Source organism: Pogona vitticeps, chromosome 2, assembly GCF_051106095.1.
Source record: "Pogona vitticeps strain Pit_001003342236 chromosome 2, PviZW2.1, whole genome shotgun sequence".
In the NCBI taxonomy this organism is placed as follows: domain Eukaryota; kingdom Metazoa; phylum Chordata; class Lepidosauria; order Squamata; family Agamidae; genus Pogona; species Pogona vitticeps.
In genome coordinates, this window is record NC_135784.1 from 4,482,755 (window position 1) to 4,509,175 (window position 26,421).

A 26,421-nucleotide genomic window follows, 5' to 3' on the forward strand; every position below is an offset into this window, starting at 1 on the left:
TCCTATTTCCTTGCATTGTTCGTTTAAGAAGGCCCTCTTGTCTCTCCTTGCTATTCTTTAGAAGTCTGCATTCAATTTTCTGTAGCTTTCCCTATCTCCCTTACATTTTGTTTCCCTTCTCCTCTCTGCTATTTCTAGCAGACAGCTTTAGGCTTCATTAATAGAAGTGACCAAGTCCCAATGAATTATTAGTCTCCTTCTGTTCGACATTGTTTAGGCTGCATCATCAATACAGTCTCCCCCTTCTTGATAGTGCAGTTGAATAAGAATGCAGACAACCTTATGGTAAATAAGTTTAGAGGATGGCCACAGGGATGTAAGCTACAGTCCCTATATGTACAAGCTTGTAAACAATTGAAGATAACTCAGCAATAGATATTTCTGCAACATTTTAAAATTGAAGTAATATATTTCATAACCTTTAGCAATTATTACACTGATACAGAATGATAAGAACCATACAAGGGTCTTGTCATCGTTTAGTCGTGTCCGACTCTTTGTGACCCCATGGACCAGAGCACGCCAGGCCCTCCTATCTTCCACCGCCTCCCAGAGTTGTGTCAAATTCATGTTGGTTGCTTTGCAGACACTGTCCAGCCATCTCATCCTTGGTCGTCCCCCTCTCCTCCCGCCGTCACACTGGCCCAACATCAAGGTCCCTTCCAAGGAGTCCTCTCCTCTCATGAGATGGCCAAAGTACCGGAGCCCCAGCTTCAGGATCTGTCCCTCCAGCGAGCACTCAGGGCTGATTTCCCTCAGAATTGATAGGTTTGTTCTCCTTGCAGTCCAGGGGATTCTCAGGAGCCTCCTCCAGCACCACAATTCAGAGGCATCAATTCTTCGGCGGTCTGCTTTCTTTATGGTCCAGCTCTCACTTCCATACATCACGACAGGAAAAACCATAGCCTTGACCACTCGGACTTTTGTTGGCAAGGTGATGTCTCTGCTTCTCAAGATGCTGTCAAGATCCGCCACCGCTTTCCTCCCAAGAAGCAGGCGTCTTTCAATTTTGTGGCTGCTGTCTCCATCTGCAGTAATCATGGAGCCCAAGAAGGCAAGATCTGTCACTGCCTCCATATCTTCCCCCTCTACTTCCCAGGAGGTGATGGGACCAGTGGCCATGATCTTAGTTTTTTGATGTTGAGTTTCAGACCCTTTTTTGCACTCTCCTCTTTCACCCTCATTACAAGGTTCTTCAATTCCCCCTCACCCTCCGCCATCAGAGTAGTACCATCCGTACATCTGAGGTTGTTGATGTCTCTTCTGGCAATCCCAATTCCAGTTTGGGATTCCTCCAATACAAGGGTCTATTACCCATAAAATAATTCCAATATAAAATAATCCCAGCATGGTGTCAATGTTTTCTCTTCCTCCGTTCGGCATAATGGAGTGATTTTGGTACATTTTCTATAGTTACATCACGCGCATGTGATGTGTATCTTCAATCCCATTCTAGTCAAGTGAGCCCAATATTTTTGTTTAGCACTAAACTGGTCCTAACTTCAAACTCATAATATTTTTCCTGCACACGTAACATGAAACTGATAATGTTGGGTCTAGGCACAACGAGTTGGTAAATTCTCTCTCCTAGCTATGTTACTCTGCTTTTGAAAAGCAAAGCAAGGGTGAAGGCTTTTTTTCCCTTTGCTAATTGATTAAGAAAAGTGAAATTGGAAATGGTTTTATGTTTTTCACAAAGAAAATGCTGACCACACAGAAGGAAACTGAGTCATAACCATCTTTTTCTTCTTCTGCTGTCCTAAATGCAGCTATTGGATTCGTCCCATTTTCATTACTAAGACAAATACTTTGACTCAGTGGTCCCCAACCTTTTTGACACTGCAGACCAGTCGGGGGAGGACGGGGTCCATGTACGGGGAAAGCAGGGCACCCCCCACACTAGCGCGCATGCACCAAGGGGCAGGGTACACTTGCACAGGTGGGTGCAGACTTGCACACATGCGCAAAGGGGCAGGGGGCACCCATGTGCATGTGCAAAGGGGTGGGGGTGCTCAGAGGTACACACGGGTGCACTCCTGCACATATGCAAAGGGGCTGTGTGAGCAGGGTGGGAAATTTGTCACCATGGCCCAGGCCCAGACTGGCACTGGGCCGCAGACCAGGGTTTGGGGACCTCCGCCTTGACTCACTCCCCAATGTGCTTTCTTCTGTGTTGCATTCCTCTTCTCTTTTTTCTCTCCATCAGGTAACAAACAAGAGAATGAGAATTGTACTAATCCACCTGTTCTGTTAGCAAAAATAAACAAGCGTGAAACAAGGGGAAAAAATAGCCAGAAAGAAAAGAAAAGAGAAAAAAGAAGCTAGCCAACCACCGGTGAAAATCTTCGGCTGCTCAAGATACCATGTTTACGAAATTGTGACCGTCTAAAACTACATATAAAGAATATGTAAGAAGAGTGTGAGTTAAAAGAAAAACAAATCAATGTATGGAACATCAAAAGAGCATCACAATGAATAATAATCATATTTCATGTGAAAAATCCCTGATAAGAGTGAAACCGTATAAATGCCAACAGTGTGGAAAAGGCTTTAGCCAAAGCAGTAACTTAAGTATTCATCAAAGAATTCACACAGGGGAAAAACCATATAAGTGTACAGAATGTGGAAAGAGCTTTAGTCAGAGTGGTCGCCTTAGTTCACATCTAAGAACGCATACGGGGGAGAAACCGTATAGATGCATGGAATGTGGGGAGAGCTTCAGTCAAACCAGTCATCTTACATTACATCAAAGAATTCACACAGGGGAAAAACCATATAAATGCATTGAATGTGGATTGAGCTTCAGTCGAAGCGATAGTCTTAAATCACATCAAAGAACTCACACTGGGGAGAAACCATATAAATGCATGGAATGTGGAAAGAGCTTCAGTCAGAGTAGTAACCTTACTTCACATAAAAGAACTCACACAGCGGAGAAGCTGTATAAATGCATGGAATGTGGAAAGAGCTTTACTCACAGCAGTCACCTTAGTTCCCATCAAAAAATGCATACAGAGGAGAAACCATATGAATGTGTGGATTATGAATTGGGCATCAATCAGAGCACTAGCCTGAGTTCACATCAAAGAATTAAAACAGAGGGGAAACCATATAAATGCATGGAATGTGGAAAGAGTTTCATTAACAGCAGTCACCTAGGGTCGCATCAAAGAACTCACACTGGTGAGAAACCATATACATGCATGGAATGTGGAAAGAGCTTCAGTCACAGTAGTCACTTAAGTTCACATCAAAGAACTCATACAGGGGAGAAACCATATAAATGTTTGGAATGTGGAAAAAGTTACTGTTACAGCAGTCAGTTGAGTTCACATCAGAGGATTCACACTGGTGAGAAACCATATGAATGCATGGAATGTCGAAAGACTTTCAGTTACAGCAGTCAATTAAGCTCGCATCAAAGAATTCACACAGAGGAGAAACCATATAGATGCAAGGAATGTGGAAAGATCTTCAGTCACAGCAGTCAATTAAGTTTACATCAAAGAATGCACACAGGGGAGAAACCGTATGAATGTATTGAATGTGGAAAGATCTTCGGTCAAAGCAGTCAATTAAGTTTACACCAAAGAACTCATACAGGAGAGAAACCATATAAATGCATGGAATGTGGAAAGAGCTTCAATCGGAGTGACAGTCTGAATTCGCATGAAAGAACTCACACAGGGGAGAAACCATTTGAATGCATGGAATGTGGAAAGAGCTTCATTAACAGCAGTCAGTTTAGTTCCCATCAACGTACTCACACAGGAGAGAAACCATATACATGCATGGCATGCGGAAAGAGATTCATTAACAGCAGTCAACTTCGTTCACATCAAAGAACGCACACAGGGGAGAAACCATATACGTGCATGGAATGTGGAAAGAGCTTCAGCCGCAGTAGCAACCTTAGTTCACATCAAAGAACTCACACTGGGGAGAAACCATATAAATGCATGGAATGTGGAAAGTGCTTCAGTCAGAGTGGTCAGCTTAGTTCACATCACAGAACTCATACAGGGGAGAAACCATATGTGTGCATGGAATGTGGGAAGTGTTTCAGTTGCAGCAGCCACCTACGTTCTCATGAAAGAATTCACACTGGGGAAAAACCGTATACATGCATGGAATGTGGAAAGAGTTTCAGTAACAGTAGTCACCTACGCTCACATGAAAAAACTCACTAGGGCAAAACCATATAAATGCATGGAACATGAAAGTAGCTTCATTAACAGCAGTCATGAAATACAGTGGGGTCTTGACTTGAGAACTTAATCCGTATTGGAAGGCGGTTCTCAAGTCAAAAAGTTCGCAGGTCAAATCTGCATTTCCCATAGGAATGCATTGAAAACCATTTGATCCGTATCTGCTCTTTTCCGTCCATAGAAACTAATGGGAAGCTGCTGTTCAGCCTGGGGGATATTTTCTTTCTTTTTTTCTTAGGTCAAGAAAGGTTCAGGGAAGGCAGGGAAAATACAATCCAGGCAGTACCAGGCAGTCTGAAGACTGTCTCCCAATCCACTCTCTAAACGCTGGGAGGAGTGAGGAAGCAGACAGGCACCCTTTTCACTGGCCAACAGTTAACTGAAAGTTCAAATTTCGCACTTTCCCTGCCTCCCACGTGTTTTTTTTCAGTTCATAACTCAAATCTAAGTACGTAAGTCAAGTCAATATTTTCCTATGAGAGCGGTTCGTAAGTCAAAATGTTCGTAACTCGGGCCGTTCGTAAGACCCCACTGTAACTTACACTGGAGAAACTGTCTAAAAAGTAATGGAATGTGGAAGGAAGTTCCTTGAGAACAGCAGCCTTATTTCACATTCAAGATCTCACACTGGGGAGAAACCAAATAAATACATAGAATATGGAAAAAGTTTCACCAGCTATAGTGGCCTTTACATGCAGAAGGATTCACAGGTGTGAGACCACATAAGGTGCATGGAATGCAGAAGGAGCTACAGTAATAGTGGAAATCTAATTGAACATGAAACTAGTGAATTTAAAGTCTAATACATATAATGTGCTAAGTTTTAAATATGTGGGAAATAACATTTTATATAAATGAAACATTGGAGAGCATCGGAATAGCTGTACGTGGTTTGAGTAGATATAGGCTGGAAGAACTATGCTGTCACATTCCCTTTCACTTTTATGGGGAACCCAAACTCAATCTAAATGGGAAATATATCTTTAGTTGGTGAGTGCTTCTTTTTGGTAGAGGATTGTACTAACAATTAATTTTGGGGGGAAAGTAAGAAATATTATATGAAAGGTTCTAGGAAAACATGTTCATCTGTCTTTGTTTTTCTGAGCATTGTCTTGAATTAAAAGTTAATTAATTAAACAATTAATTTGATGTGAACTAACCCCTAACACTCTGACTGAATTTAATTAAGTTGAAATCCTTTTGGACTCAGTTTAATGTAAATTGATACCAGAATATGTTTACTGATATTACACCAAGCAAGATGTGTGCCTAGATACTCGCCAGTTCTGTAGTCAACTGAACAATTTGATTTTACAACAAATTACATGAGAGCCACACACAAAGAACACAACTGAACTTGCAACTATGCTCATGGAAATTCTTCCTGGATGTGACTTTCATTTCAGTGCAATTTTCACAAAACCTTGCACACAACTGCAAGTTATGCAGTCCCAGCTACAGAACAAGTTTTTGACCCGTGAATGAATGATTCATATACCTCAGTGATAATTAGGCATCAAAAAGTAGAATTTATGCTGAAGCTTAGATTCAAAAAATGGTTGAACTAATATTGAAACATCACTTGCTTAGAGGTCTAATTGAACATGAGCCACACTGAGGTTGAGAAATTACTCCTTTTTAGAATATAATAAAAATTAATGAGGGACCTTGAGTAGTTTTCGAACACATGTGAGCACTCATCTCCATGATGGCTGTATAGGAGGAGGGGGAAGACCAGCTTGCCCATGCTAGATACCGTATTTTTTCGTGTATAAGATGCTACTGCTTCTTCGTGGTCTCTAAATTCACACGAATGTATTAAATTACAGGAATATTCTAGAGCTTAAATAACTACAAGTGAAACATCTCCCTGTATCATGCATGCTCCGCACGCTGGTACTTCAGTTCCTTTTTACCGTCCTGCAAACGGACTGCTTCGATTCGCTTAGAGCAGACCTGGGCAAACTGCGGCGCTCCTGTCCAGCCGGTGGACAGTTTTGAACATCAAAACCATTTATTGCTTTGTGTCTAAAGTTTATCCGTTGCTTAGCATATCTCAAAAAAACCTTTTTAGTATTTTTGAAGATTAACAAGTTTAAGATAAAAATCATAACATCACTGTTTCATTTTATTTTAAAGTAAAGTTGGTTCGGCCCCTAAACACAGTTCAGATTTTTTCATGTCCCCCCCCCATAGAAATTAATTGTCCACCCCTGGTTTAGAGCTTATTCTTCATTAAAAAAAATTTGGTTTGATCTTGGACTGTTTTTTGACTACGATCCTCATTTGGTTTATTGACTTGGACTGTTTTTACCTTCAATTTTGCTTTATCTTGATTTGGCTTCTGTGATTATTTGTCTTGACTCTTGGGCTGATTATCTTTCTGGCTTTGGATTTTGATTTCTAATTCCTTCATTTTCTATCAGATTGATATCTACAGCTTAATCAGGACTGCTATCAATACTGTCTCCCATGAGTTTGTCCCTTGTTGGTGTTGTTCTTGGTTCCTGCCAAATTTTATGGCCTCTTCAGGGCCATTCGAACATGTGAATAAAATCCCCTTAACGGATGACCAGGACCGCTGTTTATTTTGTTTAAGGGAGAGACAACAGCCTAATTCTTGTCAAGCTTGCAAAAAGCTGACCATGCCTGCCTTAAAACTTTGGCTGCAAAGACTCTGATCCTATCTCTGGGAAAAGTCCTCAATGATCTCTTCAGACTGTTCTGAAGGTGCTAACGTGTTCTCCGTTCGAGCCAATGGCTACTGCTTCTTTGAAATTACTGTCCTTAAAGACTTTGTTCTTGGTGGCCATCACGTCTGCATGAAGGGCAAGTGAACTAGCTGCACTATGGGCTGATGAACCTTACATACAGTTTTATCCAGAGAAAGTTGTTATCTATCCTGATGTTTCATATCTCCCTAAAGTGATTTCAGAATTTCATGTTAATCAGCCCTTGATTCTCCCAAAATTGTTTCCCAACCCTTTGTCAGATGTTGAGCGCATGCTCCACTCCCTCGATGTTTGTCGGGCTTTAGCCTTTTATGTCTCAAGAACGAAGGACTTCCGTAAATCTACCAGGCTATTTATTTGCTTTCATGGGCCTCAGAAAGGTCATCCAGCTTCTTCCCAATCAATTTCCAGATGGTTGGTTTCTGCCGTCGCTTTAGCCTATGACCTGGTTGGCAAGACTCCACCAGAAGTGATCAAAGTACACTCCACGAGAGCTATGGCTACATCCACTGCATGGCATTGAACTCTCTGACATCTGTTGGTCCGCAACCTGGTCTACACCATTACCTCTGCTACCCATTGTAGACTGGATGTCAGAGCTAAAAAAAAAAAAGAAGCAAGCTTCGGAATGGCTGTGTTGACTTTGGTTCTGCCGTGACGGCCCTCCTTCCGGTAAGTGAGCTGGCTAGTCACCCATTTGTGTGCATTCACAGAGACCACGAAGAAAGAGAGGTTACTTACCTATAACCATTGTTCTTCAAGTGGTACTCTGTGAATCCACACGCCCCACCCTACCTCCCTGGTATCCGTCATGACTATTTAAATTTCAGAGCCATTACAGTGGCAAATATTTGGAACTGAGGTACCAGCGGGCAGAGCATTCGCAATACAGGGAGACATTTCACTTGTCATTATTTAAAGTTTAGAATAGTCTGAAGAATCCTCCGCAGGTACAGTTTAACCCATTCGTGTGCATTCACAGAGTACCACTTGAAGAACAAGTTACAGGTAAGTAACCTCTCTTTTCCTAAAATCATTACACTAAAAATTGAGGGGCATTTTATACATGGAAGTGAGCTGAGAACACAGAGAACAAAACAGCCTGTACCTTGCCTCTGTAAACAAGATTCTTTCAGTCACAAGGCTTAACTGCCTCCAATTGGGATGCTTAGCTTCCTACAGCCAGGAGACTTAGCTTCCTCCAGTCACAAACCTTATGGAACTGATGTCAGCTGATGCTGAACAAACCAATTGAAACACACCTCATTGGAGATGGAGTCTGTAGAGACTCCTAATGTCCAAGCATTCTGAACCCAGAGGCTGAATACTCAAACCTAAGTTTTCTTAATTTTGGGTTTGGAAAAGGGGGGGGGTGTTTCTTATAGATGGAAAAATACAGTGTGTTACGCTCAGGAGCCTTGTTGCAGAGCTGCTTGCCTCAGTGGCTTCCTCTGCTGGCGTTGTGCACTGTGTTGGTTACCCAGCTGCTTCTTGCTTTGTCCCACTGTACTGCTTCCTTTGGTGGCACAAGAACTGTTCCCAATGCCTGGTGTCAGGGTCCCTGCAAGAGATTATCTCCAAGACAGCCATCGAGTGCTCCAGTAGCACCAGTACCTCCTGGGCTTCTCATGCCTCCCAATCTGGCATGGATATTGAGGGTGGGGAGGCTCCCATATGTGCTCCAGATTATTCCAGCCAGCAACAGGGCAGACCAGAAAGGTGGGGAGGTGGTGCCCAAAAAGATTCCATCAGAGCAAGCGAAGTCTCAGCCCTGGTCTGCTCAGGGTTGGAGTTTCTCCACCTATCTGGATCAATGGGCTAGAATGATAGTTCTGGTGTACCACTCTCCCCATGAACCAGCACTTTCTCTACCAGGGCTAATGAATTTTGTTTCTACTACACTGCTGAGGTTTCTTAGCTTGTGTTCCTGAATGACTTCAACCTCCATGTGTAGGTGATAGCCAGGAGTTTGGTCTTGGAGTACATGGATAGTATGATATCCATCATCATCATAGGCATCCTTCAGTCTCGAGAGACTGGTATCGTGCTCTGTATGGAGGACTTGGAACAGCGTCTAGTGTGGCTGAGGAGGCCAATTCGAGAGTGACAATCCCTTCCACACTTAGGACAAATACAATCTGTACCCCGTCTAGCTCCCTGATTTTGCTGCTTTCGTGACTGCCTCTTTGCCTCAGCCTGCTGGGCGAGGGTCTCTTCAAATTGCGAGAGGCCGTGATGCACCGCATGCCTCCAGGCTGAACGCTCCGATGTCAGGGTTTTCCATCTGTTGAGATCCGTTTCCAAGGCCTTCAAATCCCGCTTGCAGATATCCTTGTATCGCAGCTGTGGTCTCCCTCTGGGGCGATTTCTCTGCACTAGTTCTCCATATAGGAGATCCTTTGGAATCCGACCATCAGCCATTCTCACAACATGCCCGAGCCAGCGTAGGCGTCGCTGTTTCAGTAGTGTATACATGCTAGAAATTCCAGCTCGATCTAGGACTACTCTATTTGGAACTTTGTCCTGCCAGGTGATACCAAAAATACATCGGAGGCAGCGCATATGGAACATGTTCAGCTTTCTCTCCTGCCGTGCATGATGGGTCCAGGACTCACTGCAGTACAGGAGTGTGCTCAGGACACAGGCTCTATAGACCTGGATCTTGGTATATGCTGTCAGCTTCTTATTGAGCCATACTCTTTTTGTGAGTCTTGAGAACATGGTAGCTGCTTTGCCAATGCATCTATCCAGCTCGATGTCTAGGGAAAGAGTGTCAGAGATGGTTGAGCCAAGGTACACAAATTCATGGACAACCTCCAATTCTTGCATGGAGATGGTAATAGAGGGAGGTGAGTCCACGCCCTGGCCCATGACTTGTGTTTTCTTCAGGCTGATAGTTAGTCAAAAGTCTTGGCAGGCCTTGCTAAAACGATTCATGAGTTGTCGGAGGTCTTCGGCAGAGTGGGCAACAATGGCTGCATCATCAGCGAAGAGGAAGTCCCACATGCATTTCATCTGAACTTTGGTCTTTGCTCTCAGTCTAGAGAGATTAAAGAGCTTTCCATCTGATCTAGTCCGGAGATAGACCCCTTCTGTTGCAGTTCCGAAGGCATGCTTCAGCATGACAGCAAAGAAAATCCCAAACAGGGTCGGCGCAAGGACACAGCCCTGTTTCACTCCACTTCGGATGTCAAAGGGATCTGATGTTGAGCCATCAAAAACTACAGTGCCCTTCATTCCCTCATGAAAGGACCTGATGATGCTAAGGAGTCGAGGAGGACATCCAATCTTAGTATTTTAAAAAGGTCATTCCTGCTAACCAAGTCAAATGCTTTTGTAAGGTCTATGAAGGCCACTAAGAGTGGCTGTTGTTGTTCCCTGCATTTCTCCTGCAACTGTCTGAGGGAGAATACCATGTCAGTGGTGGATCTATTTGCTCGGAATCCGCACTGTGATTCTGGGTAGACTCTGTCTGCAAGCACCTGGAGCCTCTTCAGCACAACATGGGAAAGCAGCTTTCCTACAACGCTAAGAAGAGAGATGCCGCGGTAGTTATTGCAGTCGCCCCTGTCTCCTTTGTTCTTGTACAATGTGACGATGTTTGCATCCTTCATGTCCTGTGGTACTCTACCTTCGCTCCAGCAAAGATGAAAGATTTCATACAGTTCGGTGGTGATGGTCTCTTTGCAGCACTTCAGCACTTCAACAGGGATGTTATCCTTTCCAGGTGCCTTGCCAGAGGCAAGGGAATCCAAGGCCGTTTTGATTTCTGCTGAGGTTGGTTCACTGTCCAACTCTTCCAGGACAGGGAGACACTCAATGTTATTTAATGCTTCTTCAGTTACTGCATTCTCTCTGGAATACAGCTCAGAGTAGTGCTGCACCCAGCGGTCCATCTGCTGTGTTCGGTCCTGGATGAACATGCCTGTGGCAGACTTCAGCGAAGCAGTTTTCTTCTGTACTGGACCTAAAGCCTGCTTGATCCCATCATACATTCCCTTGATGTTACCTGTGTCTGCTGCTAACTGTATCTGAGAGCAAAGCTGGAGCCAATAATCATTGGAACATCTTCTGGCAGTCTGTTGGACTTGGCTACGAGCAGCTCGAAGAGCCTGCAAGTTGTACTCACTAGGGCAGGCTTTGTATGCTGCTAGAGCTCTCCTCTTATCCTTGATGGCTGGAAGCAACTCCTCCAAGTGGGCTTCGAACCAGTCGGCCGTCTTTTTGGTCTTCTTGCCAAATGTGGACAAGGCAGTGTTATAAACAGCGTTCTTGAAATGTTCCCAGCGTTCAGGTGCACTTGCCTCAGCTGGGCCTGGAAGGGTTTCCTCAAGCGCTTGGGCAAATTTCTCTACTTTTCTTTGATCGCGAGTCTTGCTGATATCAATACATGGTCTTCCTTCCTTTTTTGTGTGGTACAGTCTCTTTGTTCGCAGTTTTACTCTACTACACACCAGAGAGTGATCAGTATCACAGTCAGCGCTCTGGTAGCTGCGTGTGATCGTAGTGCTAGGAAGGCTTGAACGTCTAGTGAGGATCAAATTGAGCTGATGCCAATGCTTGGATCTTGGATGTCTCCAAGAAACTCTGTGTTGAAGCTTTGTATTGAAGAACGTGTTAGTGACGCAAAGACCATAATAGCAGCAAAACTCCAGCAAGCGTTGGCCGTTTTCATTCATCCTTCCAATGACAAAACGGCCTAGACAGGTGGGCCAAGAGTTATTGTCAGCACCAACTCTAGCATTAAAGTCTCCAATAATGAACAGTGGCTCTCTCTCAGGGACTTTTTTGATAGTAGCAGCCAGTTCATCGTAAAATTTGTCTTTCACTTCTGTTGTGGATGACAGCGTTGGTGCATATGCGCTAATGAGGGTGACCAGTCCCGCTGATGAGTGGAGCTGCAGAGACAGGATTCTTTCACTCCCCATAGTAGGTGGAACAATGGATCTCAGCAGAGTATTTCTGACTGCAAAGCCCACACCATATTCCCTGGTCTGATTTGATGGTTTTCCCTGCCAGAAGAATGTGAAGTTTTTTTCTTTGACAGATCCCGAGTCTGGCAATCTCGTCTCTTGCAGGGCAGCAATGTCAATCTGCAGTCTACTAAGTTCCATGTCAATGACAGCTGTCTTGCGCACGTCATCTATTTTCTGCAGGTCGTCAGAAAAGCCATAGTCAGAAAAGCCAGGGGTCATTGTCCGTACATTCCAGGTGCCCAGCTTTAGGGCAGGAGTTTTCTTACGCTTGTTCCATGGTGCACGGTTATCGATCTGCTTGTCGGGTTTCACCCTAAACCCCACGCACCCCGTGAAGTTAACAGACCGTGGCGAGGTAGCACCTTACTGGCTGGGGGCTGCCCAGCTTAAGGCGGGCGGTATCTACCTAGTGAGGTGCAATGACCTCTCCCACTCTCAGAAGTAGCCCCTGGCGTCCTGCTCTACGTCAATTGAGCAAAGACTTATAACCAGTAACTGCTACTTCCCGTGTTGTTTCGACGCTGTATGCGAAGCTGGAGTGTCCTCTCCAGAGCACGAAGCCTGGGTAAAGCAATATGGAGGACAGGCTGTTACCCAGGCAGCAACCCCCCCCCTCTCCACATCACTGAAATGTTCCAGTGGAAAGGCAAGAGCCAATACAACTGGTTCCAGCGACGTCGCAGGAGTTGACAGAACGACTCGAACTGCCTCCGGGACTCCGGCTCCGGATTTTGTCTCAAGGTTATCTCCTGAAGCCTTTTCCATCGGTGGATATAGCCACAAGGCAGTGGAGGTTTGAAACTGGAGTTTTCCTTCTCCTAGATGGGCTGCCTTCCAAGGCTGATGAGCCCCATCCACCCAGCCTGCCCCCTAATAGCGCTGAGGTATGGTCCGGCCCCTAAGGTTTTCCTGCCCCTTAGGTGTATGCAATGCTGTTTGGCTTTCCAATTTACCAGATTGGGGTAAGAAAAGTGCCTCTCATCATGCTCATTTAAATCTGCCCCCCCTCAGCTCCAGCAGTTAGTGAGAACAAAGAGGAGGTAGAAAATATACCTCTCCCAGAGAAAATGGCCTACCTGATGCCTGAGTGCCCCCTTCCGGTTGGGGTCCAAACGCCCTACACATTCTCATTCCAATCTCCCCCCCCCCTCCACTTCAGCCCAGGCAGTTAGCAAGGACAAAGAGAAGGAAGAAAAATATACCTCTCCCAGAGAAAATGTGCTCCCAAAACAGAGCCTACCTGATGCCTGACTGCCCCCTTCCAGATGGGGCCCAAATGCCCTACACATTCTCATTCCAATCTACCCCCCCTCCACCTCAGCCCAGGCAGTTAGCAAGGACAAAGAGAAGGAAGAAAAATATACCTCTCCCAGAGAAAATGTGCTCCCAAAACAGAGCCTACCTGATGCCTGACTGCCCCCTTCCAGATGGGGCCCAAATGCCCTACACATTCTCATTCCAATCTCCCCCCCTCCACCTCAGCCCAGGCAGTTAGCAAGGACAAAGAGAAGGAAGAAAAATATACCTCTCCCAGAGAAAATGTGCTCCCAAAACAGAGCCTACCTGATGCCTGAGTGCCCCCTTCCAGATGGGGTTCAAACGCCCTTCACATTCTCAGTATATGTAATAGGCATTAAAAGGAATCATCAACTAATTATAAAGCATGGAACTGTAACATTCCAAAATACCTTGAGCAAGTCTTTCAGCTAAGGGCTAAGACGAAGATGTATGCACCACTGGAGTAAATATCCAGTTGTCAGTCTTAAATACAGCAGATTCAATAAATCAACACGTCTTAGGGAAGTGTTAACTTCTGAAGTCCCCAGAAATTCCAGGCTTAATCCTCCGTGATACCTGCCCTCTTGGGAAATGAATACTGACATTTGGAAAGATACAAGTAGCCAATACCCTCAACTAGAGACAGTTTTGACATGCAATAGGGTGAAAGAATCCCACTGCCAAGTAGCAACATGGGGATGAGGGAAAAATGCTGTCTGAGCGCAGGCTTCCCACATGCTCTTCAGAATCACTGACCATAATTACCTGGACGTGTTATGCTCTCCATGCAACATCTGACTTCCCACGATACAAGCCGTACTGAACAGAATAGGGTAAAGGGAGGCAGTGGATGCCTCTTTCTGTAAGCTCACTAAAAGTCCACCTGCTCGTGCAACTAACCTTTACGTGCATAGAACAGGCTAAGAGAATGCCAGCCAACCTGCTGATGTTGAATGATCAGATTTGGGCACTGGCTCACACAATATAATCACTTCTGAGGTGGCACCAATTCCATCGCTGGTGAACAAATAAAAACATCTTCTGTCAAGTTTTTGTGTGCTTGTTGATGTTGTTATGTGCCATCAGGTCACTCCAATTTACGGCGACCCTAGGAATGAGTGATCTCCAAAATGCCCTGTCCTCAACAGCCCTGCTCAGTTCTTGTAGACTCAAGCCCGTGGCTTCCTTGATGGACATCAATCCAGCTCACATTTGATTTTCCTCTTTTTCTGCTTTCTTCAACTCTTCCTGGCATCATTGTCTTTTCCAATGAATTTTGCCTTCTCATGATGGGCCCAAATCACAACAGTGCTAGTTTCATTTGCAAACATCTCCTCCAGCACCATATTTCACACAAATCAATTTTCTTCCTGTCAACTTTCTTCACTGTCCAGCTTTCACACCTGTACAAGGTGACTGGACATACAAGAGTGTGGACAATCTTAGTCTTCATCTCCAGTGACATATCCTTACACTTGATTAATTTTTTTAATTCCTTCATTGTTGCTCTTCCAGGTCTTAGTCTTCTAATTTTTTTTGTTGCAGTCTTGCTTTGGCTTGATGACTGAACCAAAGTACCCTATACACAATCTTTAATAATTGTATATATTACGGTTTTGTAATTCTTCAGTAGTAATGATTTGGTATTTTTAATGCTCAGCTGCTGTCCTGATTTGACACTTTCACTACAAGCCATTTAAAGTCTTTGCTGCTTTTTATCAGTAAGATAGTGTTATCTTACTGATAAATCATATATCATTGATGTTCCTTCCACCAATTTTCATTCCTCTTCCATATGAATCTAGTCCAGGTTTCCATATGATATGTTCTGCATGCAGATTGAACAGAAGGAAATAAAATGCACCCTTGTCTGACACATTCGCTTTAGGAAACCATTCTGTCAATTCATATACAGTACTGTCCTAACAGTAGCATTTTCTTCACAACACAGGGAACTCTGACTGATATCCATCAGCCTATCCCAAAATGTGAATGGTCTCATGCATGTGGTGGATCACACATTCAGCCTGATGTTTACAACTGGAGGTGATAATCTAAGAGTGATGGCTTTAACATCCTCCATATATGTTTGGACGACCCCTTCACAGAAGGTTGGATCTGTTAGGATGATCTGCAAAGTACTGCACCTAGGAAAAAGAAACCAACACACAGTTACAAGATGGGAGATACCTGGCTCAGCTATACTAAAAGCGAGAAGTATCTTGGTATTTATTTATTTATTTGATTTGTATCCCGCCTATCTGGACTACCAGACCACTCTAGGCGGCTTCCAGTATATAATAAAAATAAAATACAATTATCATTGTACTGCTGAATATGGACCAAGAGTATGATGTGGCTACAAAAAAGGCAAATACTATTTTAAGCTGCATTAATAGAAGTATATTTTCCAAATCTCGTGAGGTGCTAGTCCCCCTCTATTCAGCTCTGGTTAAGCTTCAGCTTGATTACTGTGTCCACTTCTAGACATCACACTTCAAGAAGGATTCTAACAAATTGAAACAAGTTCAGAGGAGGGCGACAAGGATGATCGGGGAGCTGGAAACCATGCCTTATGAGGAAAGTCTGAAAGAATTGGACATGTTTAGCCTTGAGAGAAGAAGACTGAGGGTTGATATGATAGCACTTTTCAAATACTTGAAAGGCCGTTATACAGAGGAGAGACAGGATTTTTTCTTGATCATTCCTGAGTGCAGGAACAATGGCTCAAGTTACAGGAAGCCAGATTTGAGCTGCACAGCAAGAAAAAACTTCCTAACTGTTAGAGCTGTATGACAATGGAACAAATGACCTTGAGAGATGACAAGTGCTCCAACACTGGAGACATTCAAGAGAAGTTTAGACAATCACCTGGAAGATCTCCCTTGATTTTTATTCCTGCACAAACAGGGATTTGGATTCAGTGGCCTAATAGGCCTTAATAGTAATTTAGCTGCAGAGTTTTAAGGGATGTTGCAAAGAAAGACTACTTGTGGTTCTCTCAAAAAACCATGAAGGGGGGGCAGAAGTAATTTCTGGACATTAACCTGTCTCTGATATATTTTCAATTAAACAGAGACAAGGAGATCCAATATATATTTGTTTATTTTCAGCTGAAAAGAAGCAAAAGTACATGGATGCAACTTTTTTAGATGAAAAAGAGGGAAGCAAAGAGGTGTGAAGAAGGACAGCACAAAGGGGGGGTCACTTGCGCTTAGGCTCTGGGCCATAACTCTTCTCTCCTGTCTTAGCGCTAGTTACCAATGCTCTCTTATCAGTAAGCAAGGAAAAATTCCCAATGAAAACTAGTTACAGTGATTTTAATTGGTGCAAAAAAATACATCACTATGGGAAAACATCGCTAAGCGAAACGCGGTTCCCCCCATTGGAATGCATTGAAACCTTTTCAATGCATTTCAATGGGGGAGAAAAAAAAATCACCAAAAATTCTAAAAGAGTCAGAACGAAGCCAAATTAGTTTAACAAATGGTTTATTAAGTGCACTAACAATTTCAAGCACTCTAAACCCTTTTAAGACAATTTAACACCTTTTAAAAATAGCGAAAACGGAACTGTCAAAAACATCACTAAGCGAAACAGGGGGACCTAAACTGTCATCGCTATGCGAGGCATGGTCCCGAACATCGCTATGCAAAATTCGCCCATTGGAAACATCGCTAAACGGAGCACAAGATCGCTCCTAAAACCTCATTGCTAAACGAATACATCATTAAACAAGGCAATCGCTAAGAGAGGCACCACTGTACTTGCAAGGAAAGGAACACAATTGGCTTCCCTTCTGTGTCTATTTCTGCTAAGCAGAAACCTGATATAATAGGTTTCCACATTCATGTAGCAAAGCAAGTTACAGAGGCAAGGTGACTGCTGTAAGGCTAAGTTGTTCTTCTATATAAATGATTTAATTTGACTCCTTCATCCACAAAAATGAATTAAAATCTGGTTAATGGTCAGTCCCTGTCAGTCTGTCATTCACAAACCCTTTAAAAGGGAAGAAGGGGCTGCCTCCTCACCCTCCTCTGGGCAATGGGGTGATCATGAGTTCCATAGAAAGATACCTGATTTTGATGCCACATATATCTGCCACATTATCTTTTTCTGGTATGTCTGAGGAAGCAGACTTGTCCACGAAAGCTCACAACATATAACCCTTTTTGGTCTTTGATGCAATCGCCTTTTTACACAGATTTCTGTTGGTCAGTTGGAACTTCCATTTTGTTCCTTCTTGCTACTATTACAACAAGCGTTGAACACTAGTGTTATTTTCTGAACTTGAAATCTCCTGATTAACTAGACTGGCCAGATACATGTCTTGCACAGAGAGTGACCGTTCAAAATGAGTAAAGTATCTTATCAAGAGAGCTAGGAAATGTTATTTTGGGACTAGAATTTCCCAGGATCCCCGGCCCCAATCTGGCCTGGCCACTGCTCAGTGTTGGGGAATTCTGGGAGTTTTAATCCAAAAAGAGAGTAATGTTTCCGCACTCTGTTTTTCAGATGGTTCAATGCCTTTCTCTGCGGAGCATAAAGGTTTCCTGCAGCCAGTCTCCGTATTAGTCCGTTTCGTTAAATTGTCACCTCAGAATTTGGGTGGGTGTCTGTGTGGGGGAAATAATGAGTGACTCTTTTATGATGCAACCACGTATTGTGCTTTTTGTTTTTGCTTTTTATTAATTTGCATTGTGTTTTTAACCTCGTGCGTCAGGGCCACAGTAACACAGGGAGGAGAGGGGAAAGGACAGTTCCCTTTCAGGGCAGGCCCCTCCCCTTTCGCCCACCACCGCTTTCCCGCCTTTTCCCAAAGCCTCTGTGGGAAGGAGGGAAGGGTGCGCATGCGCTGTGACTGGGAGGTAAAAGAGCTCGCGGGCCCCAAGGGAGGGGGTAGCCGTTGGGCGCTTGGCGGGAAAAGGGGCCGCGGCGGAGGCGGCGGTTATTCCCCGCTCGGCGTCTTTTGTCTCCTGTACGGCGGGAGCCTCTTCGCTGGTCACGAGGAGGGAGGGGGCTTGGAAATCAGGAACGGCCGACCTTCCGCTTCTGCCGCCTAAGTCCGGGCAACCCAGGGATGGCGCGGGGGCTCTTGTTACGCTTCGCCCTCCACCCCCCCTCCCAGTTTCCCTTCCGAGTAGCCCGACAGCCCACCCCCCTCGCAAGGCGAAGTAGAGGAAGGCCCGTTTGACTGGCGAGAGAGCGGGCTCGCAAGTCTTTGCAAACCCTCCCGCGCATGCGCAGTGTTTGAAGGAAATGGACTTGAGAAACCCTCCCCCCTTGGGCTCTGACGGAAGGCCCTCCTGAGGATTCTGGGAAGGACCGTTGGCTTGTGGGGGGGGGGACTGAGCGTCATTTCTTCTCCCCCGTCTCACTCCGTAGTGAAAAACTTGGGGTTCCCTCCACCACCGCCACCCCACGCGAAGTTCCCTTTGGAGAAGATAAAGGCAGGGGCTGCTCACACCCCTCCCTTTTGCTTTTAGGAAAAAAAAACCATTTATTAAAACACTGGGGGGGGGGGGGAGGAGAGAGAACATAGAGCTTTGAAGGCAGTTAAGGAGGTCCTCCAGCGGGCGCTTCCGGATAGGAACTGGAAGCTACGCTCCTCTGTGCCTGAACTCTATGGTTTCCAGCAATCGCGCGGCCAGAGCGGCCTCTTCCGGAGTCTCTCGCGGTCGGACTTGGAATGAGGTGGGCGCTCGCGGTGCTCAACGAAGTGTGTGTGTGTGTGTGTGTTTTGGGGGGGCAAATATGGGGGTGGGAAGAGCGGGGGGGTAGGCGGGCTTCAAGCCCGGCTGCAGATTGCACCTCTTTATCCTTCGTGGCACAAACGCTTTGTAAGGCAGGCCTTTTTCCCCCCTCTGGGTCTCTTACGTAGGGATAGATCTCACAATGTCTGCCCCCCCCCAGCTCCTGTGAGGGGTGTGAGTAAGCTATGAGGGAAAGAGGGACGCCTAAGCAGGGTGTGGGTTGGAAGAGAGCAGGTGAAGAACTGGGAAAAGCCTTGAGACACGAACTGCCCCCACCACCACTCCCTCCACATCACTACTCCCTGTTGCCACACAGGGCAGCCAGGATAGTGGCAAAAAATGTAATGGCCCAAGTGAAAACGGGGGGGGGGGAGGATGTAACCAATGGAAATCCAGCACGGCAGTGAAGGCGGCAGTTCTGTGTGAGGTTTGTTGGTGTCAACTTGGGGGTAGAAAGTGGCGTCAGAAGATTGTGTCTCTTCCTGCTTCCATTCTGAGACATTCCTAAAGGCAGGAGATCCATTCAGTAGATTTGTAATCCTCAAATATATTGACTAACATCGAAGGTGTTGGTGTTCTTTTGTACTTGTGACTAGTCTGACTTGTCAACTACAATTCACTGGCTCCCTTAAATGGTTTCTCAGGTGGAGAAATTGCAGCCTTCCACGCTGCTTCTTTTCCAGTATGAGTCAGCAGGGAACACGGCCTGCTGTTCTCCTACCCCTGCTAACTTCAGTGGCTGAGCTTTTGCCTCAGAGTCTGTGAGATGCCTCCCCTTCTTTCTCCTCCTCCTTTCCTTCCTCCATGTTCTTTCTTCATTAGCTTTCTTTCCATTCTCTTTTTTCTATTTCTCCAAAGAAGAGGCAGATGTGTTGATGTAGCTCCACATGATATGAAAAGGGCATAGTATAAGGGAAAGTGGGGTTTTTTTGTTTGTTTTCTTTGACTGATCCTTTTCCTTTTCTCTCATGGACAGGTGAAAGTGAGTTGATCTCTCCTTGCTTCTCTCTGGACTAAAAGGGAATAACCAGATTCCAAGTCTGTTTAACATTTCCAAGGTAGGTGAGATGTTCTTGTTTGTTTGTTTGTTTGTTTTTGTATCGTAGGCTCATAGAAAAATAGAATTGAAACTGGAATATAAGGCTATCAAATCCAGTCTTCTGCTCAATGAACGATAAGAAGTTAAACTATGTCTGAAAGATGGTTTTCTGTTTTCCTCTTCAATGCCTATAGTGTTGGAACGCTCATGATTTCCTGCGAGAGTTGGTTCCATTCTCCTGCTGCTTTAGCAGTTAAGGAGTTTTTCTTGGTAATCAACCTATATCTGTAACTTGAGCCCATTACAGTGGTGCCTCGCTTAACGAGCGCACCGTACAACGAAGAATCCGTATAGCGATCCCTTTTTGGGGATCGCTATACGGAGCTGCCCCAATCGCCGCGCTCGCATTGCGACGATTGGGGCGTCCGGCGGTCATTTTGGAGCCGCCGATCAGCTGATCGGCGGCTCCAAAATGGCCGCCGGATGACCCGAAATGCCCCCCGTCAGTGTTTTCGCGCCCTCCCCTTGCTTACCGAGGTAGCGAAAACGCTGCGGGGGGCCATTTCGGGTCATCCGCGGCCATCGGCGGCTCCAAAATGGCCGCCGGACCGCGAAAACATCGCTGGAGGGGTAAGTTTTGGCGTCTATTGGAACGCATTAAACTAAGTTTAATGCGTTCCAATAGGCTTTTCCTGCCCCATACAGCGATGTTTTCGCATAGCGAAGGTTAATCCGGAACGGATTAACCTCGCTATACGGGGCACCACTGTATTACATATCCTGAACTTTGGCATGACTGAAAACAGATCCTATCCATCCTCACTATGACACTCAAGTATTTTAAAATGCTATCATATCCCCTCTCAAGTGCTATCATGTCCCCACTCAGTGTTCTTTCCTCAAGGCTAAACATGTCCTGTTCTTTCAGTCTTTCTTTATATGGCTTTGTTTCCAGCCCCCTGATTATCCTTGTTCTTCTCTGAACCTGTTCCAATGTGCCTGTATCCTTGTTAACAAGCAGAAGCCTACACAGTGCTCAAAATGGGGTCTCACCAGTGCCTAATAGAGGGGAAGTAGTACCTTGTGTCATTTGGAGATTATTTTTCTGTTAATGCTGCCTAAATTGGCCTTTGCTACTTTTGCAGCCGATCTCTATAATAACAGAAAGATGGTCAATTCCACACCAGAAATGAGAAACAACAGGCAGGAATTAATACGGTGGGGTTTTTCCACCATCAAGGTACATTTATGAGAAAACAAAACAGAAAAGTAAAATAATTGCAAAATTCAGCATTAGGTTTCCTGTTTCTGATACTGGGATGGAGAATAGAGTGCAATATACTAAATAGTTTCATAGAGCTTAAGTTGTTTTACATTTTATTCATAAAACTATGTTTCACGTTGTTTTTGTTGAAACCAACCTTGAACTTTGATCTAGGATGAACTTCTTCATCTTTTTGGCTGTCCGGGTTATCCACAAACCTCTTCTGGAGCACCACATTTTAAACAAACCAATGGACTATGGAAATTGTTTTACGTACGTTGTTCTTGTTGAATTTAGTCCTGGAGCTTGTGATCTGGACAACGACCCCATAGCCATAATTTTGTAAGAGCTGAGTAGAGTTATTCATAAATTCAGCATAAGCTGGACACAACATGACAGCTGTCCTGGACTTTACTAAAGGGGCTTTACTAAAGTGGGAAAAAAGCACTGGAGAAAAATAACCCAGAAGAAAAAAAAAACACCAGCAGCAATAAAGTGCAAACTGAGAAGAATAGGTATAACCTCAAAAGGTACAAGAAAATAGTTCGTGTCACTCCTTGTTAAAAAGAAATAGTGACATAATTTTAGGTGCCGTTATATTGCTAAGGGAATATGAATCTATATGAAGTTCAGATATTAAGTAAATAAAAGATAAGGGCATGAACTGCAGATTAGTCGCCTTTTTTCAGGTGTAAGTAGTATTGGACCCGGACAGTTTACTGCACCTTTTAAAATATATATTCTGGGCATGCAGTTCTACTTCAGAGTAGAAGAAAAAGTCATTGAAAGCTTTTCTGTCTTCTTTTATTTAAAGAGCTTAAAATTGGAATAAGAATTTTAAGAAAGTAATATGGCAAAAGTACAAAATTTAGAGGAATAAAATGACTAGATAGTGTAGAGTGCCAACTTGTGTGATCTTAAGGGTCTTTCATTTTCTTATTGTTCTTCCCCACCGTTTTCGAAGGCACTTTCTGTATATGTTTATTTCAGAAAACATCTGAGGTTCAATCTACCTGCTGTCCTTATTTAGGTCTCTGGCTGCGGAATCAGAGGTTGTGAGTTCATTTCCCCACTGTGCGTCCTTGAGAGGAAGCTGGACTTGATGATCCATAGGGTCTCTTCCAACTCTACAGTTCAAAGGTGGTGGTTAAGGAGGATCCTGGGAACTGCAGAATGCTCAGGTTGACATCAGTCTTTGAGAAAATTCTGGAGCAGAGGATGAAAGTGATTTGTCTAAAAGCACCTGAAAATGATGCAGTAGTAAATAGATTTCAGGAACAAATCCTGCCAGACTAATCTTACATCATCGTTTGATGGGGTAATCTCCCTGGTAGATTGTGAAAATACTGTAAATGTAATATATTGCAACTATGAATATTTTTTTTGGACAACGTTCACATAGAATCATAGAACAATAAAGTTGGAAGGAGGCTATGAGTCCCATGAAGTACTAGTTCCCCTCTATTTGGCACTGAGCAGGCTTCATTGTTAGTACCGGCTCCATTTCAGAGTAGCACAGTTGAAAAAGAATGCAGACAAACTGGAACAGATTCAGAGGAGAGGCAACAAGGATGATCAGAAGACTGGAAACCAAATCCTGTGAGGAAAGACTGAAATCTCTGGGCATGTTTACCCTTGAGAAAAGGAGGGCGTGTGTGTGTGGTGGGATGTTGTCATCCAGAGGAGGGACAGGATCTGTGTTCAATCATTTGAGAGTGAAGGAGATGCAATATTGAGTTCAAGTTACAGGAAGCCAGATTTAGGCTGAATAGCAGGAAAAACATCTTAACTGTTAAGAGTAGTACAACAGGGGAACCAAATGCCTTGGGAGGCTGGAAGTATTCAAGAGAAAAATGCAGATGTCTTATTTGCCAATGATGTCCACTGTCTAAAAGTGCACTTTTGTTTTTATCAAATCACAGACCTAGTAGAGTGTCTCTAAGCCATTTCCATCTTATTTTCCTTTATGGTTGGAAGTCAAGTCATTCTGTGTGAGGGTTTGCATAGAGCCTCCTTTTTCCCCCAAATAAAGCAGGAGTCACTTGTAGGTTTAAACCATAACTTGGATTCATTGAATCATTCAACCTTAAGGCTTCGTTCAAATGATCACTGTGCAACATCTCTCTTGTCACCAACGGGCGATGCAGGGGCAACCACACATCTGTCTCAAACGGGTTCAAGGATTTGTTTTCCCAAGGTCACTGCAAAAAGGGGCTGCCGTCTCCCTCGAGAACCTCCTTTTCTTCCGTTCCTAATAACGGGAGGGTCTCCTCATCTTGGGTCTCACCCCGGAGGGGTTCTCTCTCTCATGGGGGTTCCAGGGTCCCCAAGGTATTCCCTCCTCTGGGCTTCCTCTAAACGCCATTCCAGACGTTCTTGTTTTTCCCACTTTTCACTGAAAACAAATGAGGACAGATACAAAAACACTCCTCTTTAATAATAATAATAATAATAATAATAGTAATAGTAATAGTAATAGTAATAGTAATGTAGTTCTATTATTATTATTTATTATTATTATTATTATTATTATTATTATTATTATTATTATTATTATTATTATTATTATTATTATTATTATTATTATTATTATTCCCTTTGGTAGGAGAATAAAAATCAGTATGAAATTCCAGTATTACGTATGTGGTTTTCTATTGTCATCTTTCCCAATTAAGGGAGGTGAGGAAAGTCTTTATTTCCAATATTTTAAAACATTTCAGCAGTTAAAATTTCCCCCATTCAAGTAAACAGAGGAGTCCAGCTTGGCAATTTTAAAATGATATCAGACGTATGGTCAAAGCATCTGAACAATGAGCAACATGGTATCCCCTTATTCTCCTACGTTCAGGAGCCAAAGTCAGTTGATTTGAAATGAATAAAATAAATAAATGATACATTTTGGCTTAAGAAGAATGCAGTTCTGATGCCAGCCTTGGCCCGATGCAGCTGGGAAAGAAACATACTTTTCTGAGAAAATCTTTGATCTGATTGTGTGGATGGCGTAAGACAGAAGCAGAGTTCTGGAGCAAAGGCAGTTTCTGGAAAGAGAACCAGGCTAAGGATAGCCAATAAAGGCCTGAGCGATCATGCAAGTCAGTGGACACAGACAAGCTAATGGAACAGAGTGGCCAAAATTCTGTTGTTTAATACAGTTGTGCCTCGCATTACAACGTTAATTCGTTCCAGCGAAATCGCTGTAGAATGAAAACGTAATGCGAAATTAAAAAGCCCACAGAAACGCATTAAAACCCGATTAATGAGTTCCTAGGGGCTTGAAACTCACCGTCTAGCGAAGATCCTCCATAGCACGGCCATTTTCGCTGCCTGTGCAGCGAGGAATCTGTCCCAGAAAAGAGCAAGGAGCCATGTTTTTTACCCGGCGGCCATTTTGAAACAGCTGATCAGCTGGCTGAAAATCATCACTTTGTGAGAATCGATTCCCGAACCAGGGAACCGATCATCGCAAAGCGAAATTCCCCCATAGGAAACATTGTTTTGCAATCGCTTTTGCAATCACAAAACCTTCAACGTAAAGTGATTTCATCGTAAAACGGAGCGCTCGTAATGCGAGGCACCATTGTATAGTAAATCCCACTAGAATAGGGGCCATTGCATCAATGGGAATGTGAAGAGTCAATTCTTCCTTAGGTTCCAATGATTCAAATGGGATTATTCTAACTGTGTTAAATTGCAGATATATAAGCATTTATTTAGTTTTATCTTCCATCTACAGAAGTCCATCAGTCAGAAAAGATAGAAGCGTGTAGACATAAAAAGTTAAAACCCAGTAGTAGATATTTCTGATAGATTTTAAAATTGAAGGAATATTGTAAGAAGGTCCTTCTCCAGCGGGGGGGGGGCACTTGTAGTGAAGGCGGGAAACAGACACGGAGGCCCATCCCGAGGTTCATTATTAAACACTTTATTGTAAACAGCTTCCAACTCTAAAGGATCAAACGGATCTTGCAACAACTGATCATTCAACAAATGGTACTTCTTAGGACGAACAGTAGGAACCGCGGTTTGTTCGCCTAGAAGGGAGCTGGCCCAAACTTCTCCCTGTCTGTCATCTGACTCAAGGGCACGCTCCTCAGTGCACACACCGTGCCGCAGCAAGGGTGGCGGGCCCAATCTCCCTCTAAAGGTTTCTTCTGATATTCTGGCCCGGGCCGGATCACACGCCTCCCTCTCCCAGGATAGTTCAGGGGGAAAACTGAAACCTTCCATTCCAGGGGCTCAATACCTCTGCCTTTGGCTCCCAGGAATGGTGGATCCGGCAGTAGTCCCCCTCCGGTCATCAGATTAGGGAACCCCGATGTTGCTCCAGACGCTTGACTTGGGTCGAGAATGGGCTCAGTCTGGACCCCTCGGTGTCTTGGTCTGTCCACGTTTAAGTCTGTCCAAGTTCTAAAGTCCCGCGCGCCTCCTCCTTCTTTTATCTCCTCCCACATAATTAGATCCACCTCCTCCCCTCCTTCTTCCACAAGACACACCTCTTCAGCCCTCTCAGACACCACCTCCGTTTGGTCCAGTTCTATCAGCACCCCTTCCACACATCCGCCTTCCTCTACATCTTCCTTTTTAACGGAGGACGGCACACTCTCTCGATCACCTTCACAAATATATTTCACAGCCTTCAGCAGTTTTTACATTGACCACATCTATAAGAAACATATAAGGGTCTTGTTACTGATAGAATGATCTCAACGTAAAAATCATGAGTTGCAGGTCATGATAGCAATTTATTTTTCTCTGTTCTATTCATTATTTCTTTATTAAATTCATACCCCGCCCATAGAGACTGAAGTCTACTCTGGGCGGCTAACAATAAAAAATGGAATAAAAACAATATAAATGAAGTAAAAAAACAACAATAGTAATGTAGTTCAAGATTGGGAAAAGAAAAAAATTCAAGTGATGACAGGAGGGAAAGCCTGCCTAAAGAGCCAAGTCTTAATTTTGCTATTAAAAACACCCAGTGAGGGAGCCAGATAAGGGGCAGTCTGTTCCAAAGGCAAGGGGCCACTGCCGAGAAGGCCCGGTTTCTTGTTCTTTTCTCTCCGGGCCTCCCTCGGCGTTAGGCCCCTCAGCCGTCCTTCCTGGCTAGAACGCGTGGCTTGGGTAGATCTAGGTGGGAGAAGGCGTTCCGCTAGATATTGAGGTCCTAAAAC

The 26,421-nt window shown here is 44.2% G+C and overlaps 1 protein-coding gene and 1 long non-coding RNA gene across 2 annotated transcripts in view; both read left to right on the plus strand.

Annotated features, from left to right (window-relative positions):
• The window catches only part of LOC140703781 (uncharacterized), a 64,363-nt gene that overhangs the window by 18,489 nt on the left and 19,453 nt on the right, over positions 1-26,421 (plus strand). Inside the window, exons 4-5 of the mRNA XM_078386426.1 lie at positions 2,207-4,188; positions 4,773-4,920. Coding sequence (XP_078242552.1) covers positions 2,448-4,188; positions 4,773-4,920 — 1,889 coding nt within the window. The 5' untranslated portion in view covers positions 2,207-2,447. The remainder of the gene's footprint in view (positions 1-2,206; positions 4,189-4,772; positions 4,921-26,421) is intronic.
• LOC144587311 (uncharacterized) lies at positions 18,726-25,051 on the plus strand. Its single transcript, XR_013542462.1, has 3 exons — positions 18,726-18,888; positions 19,924-20,005; positions 24,984-25,051. It is a non-coding gene; the product is annotated as an uncharacterized LOC144587311 (long non-coding RNA).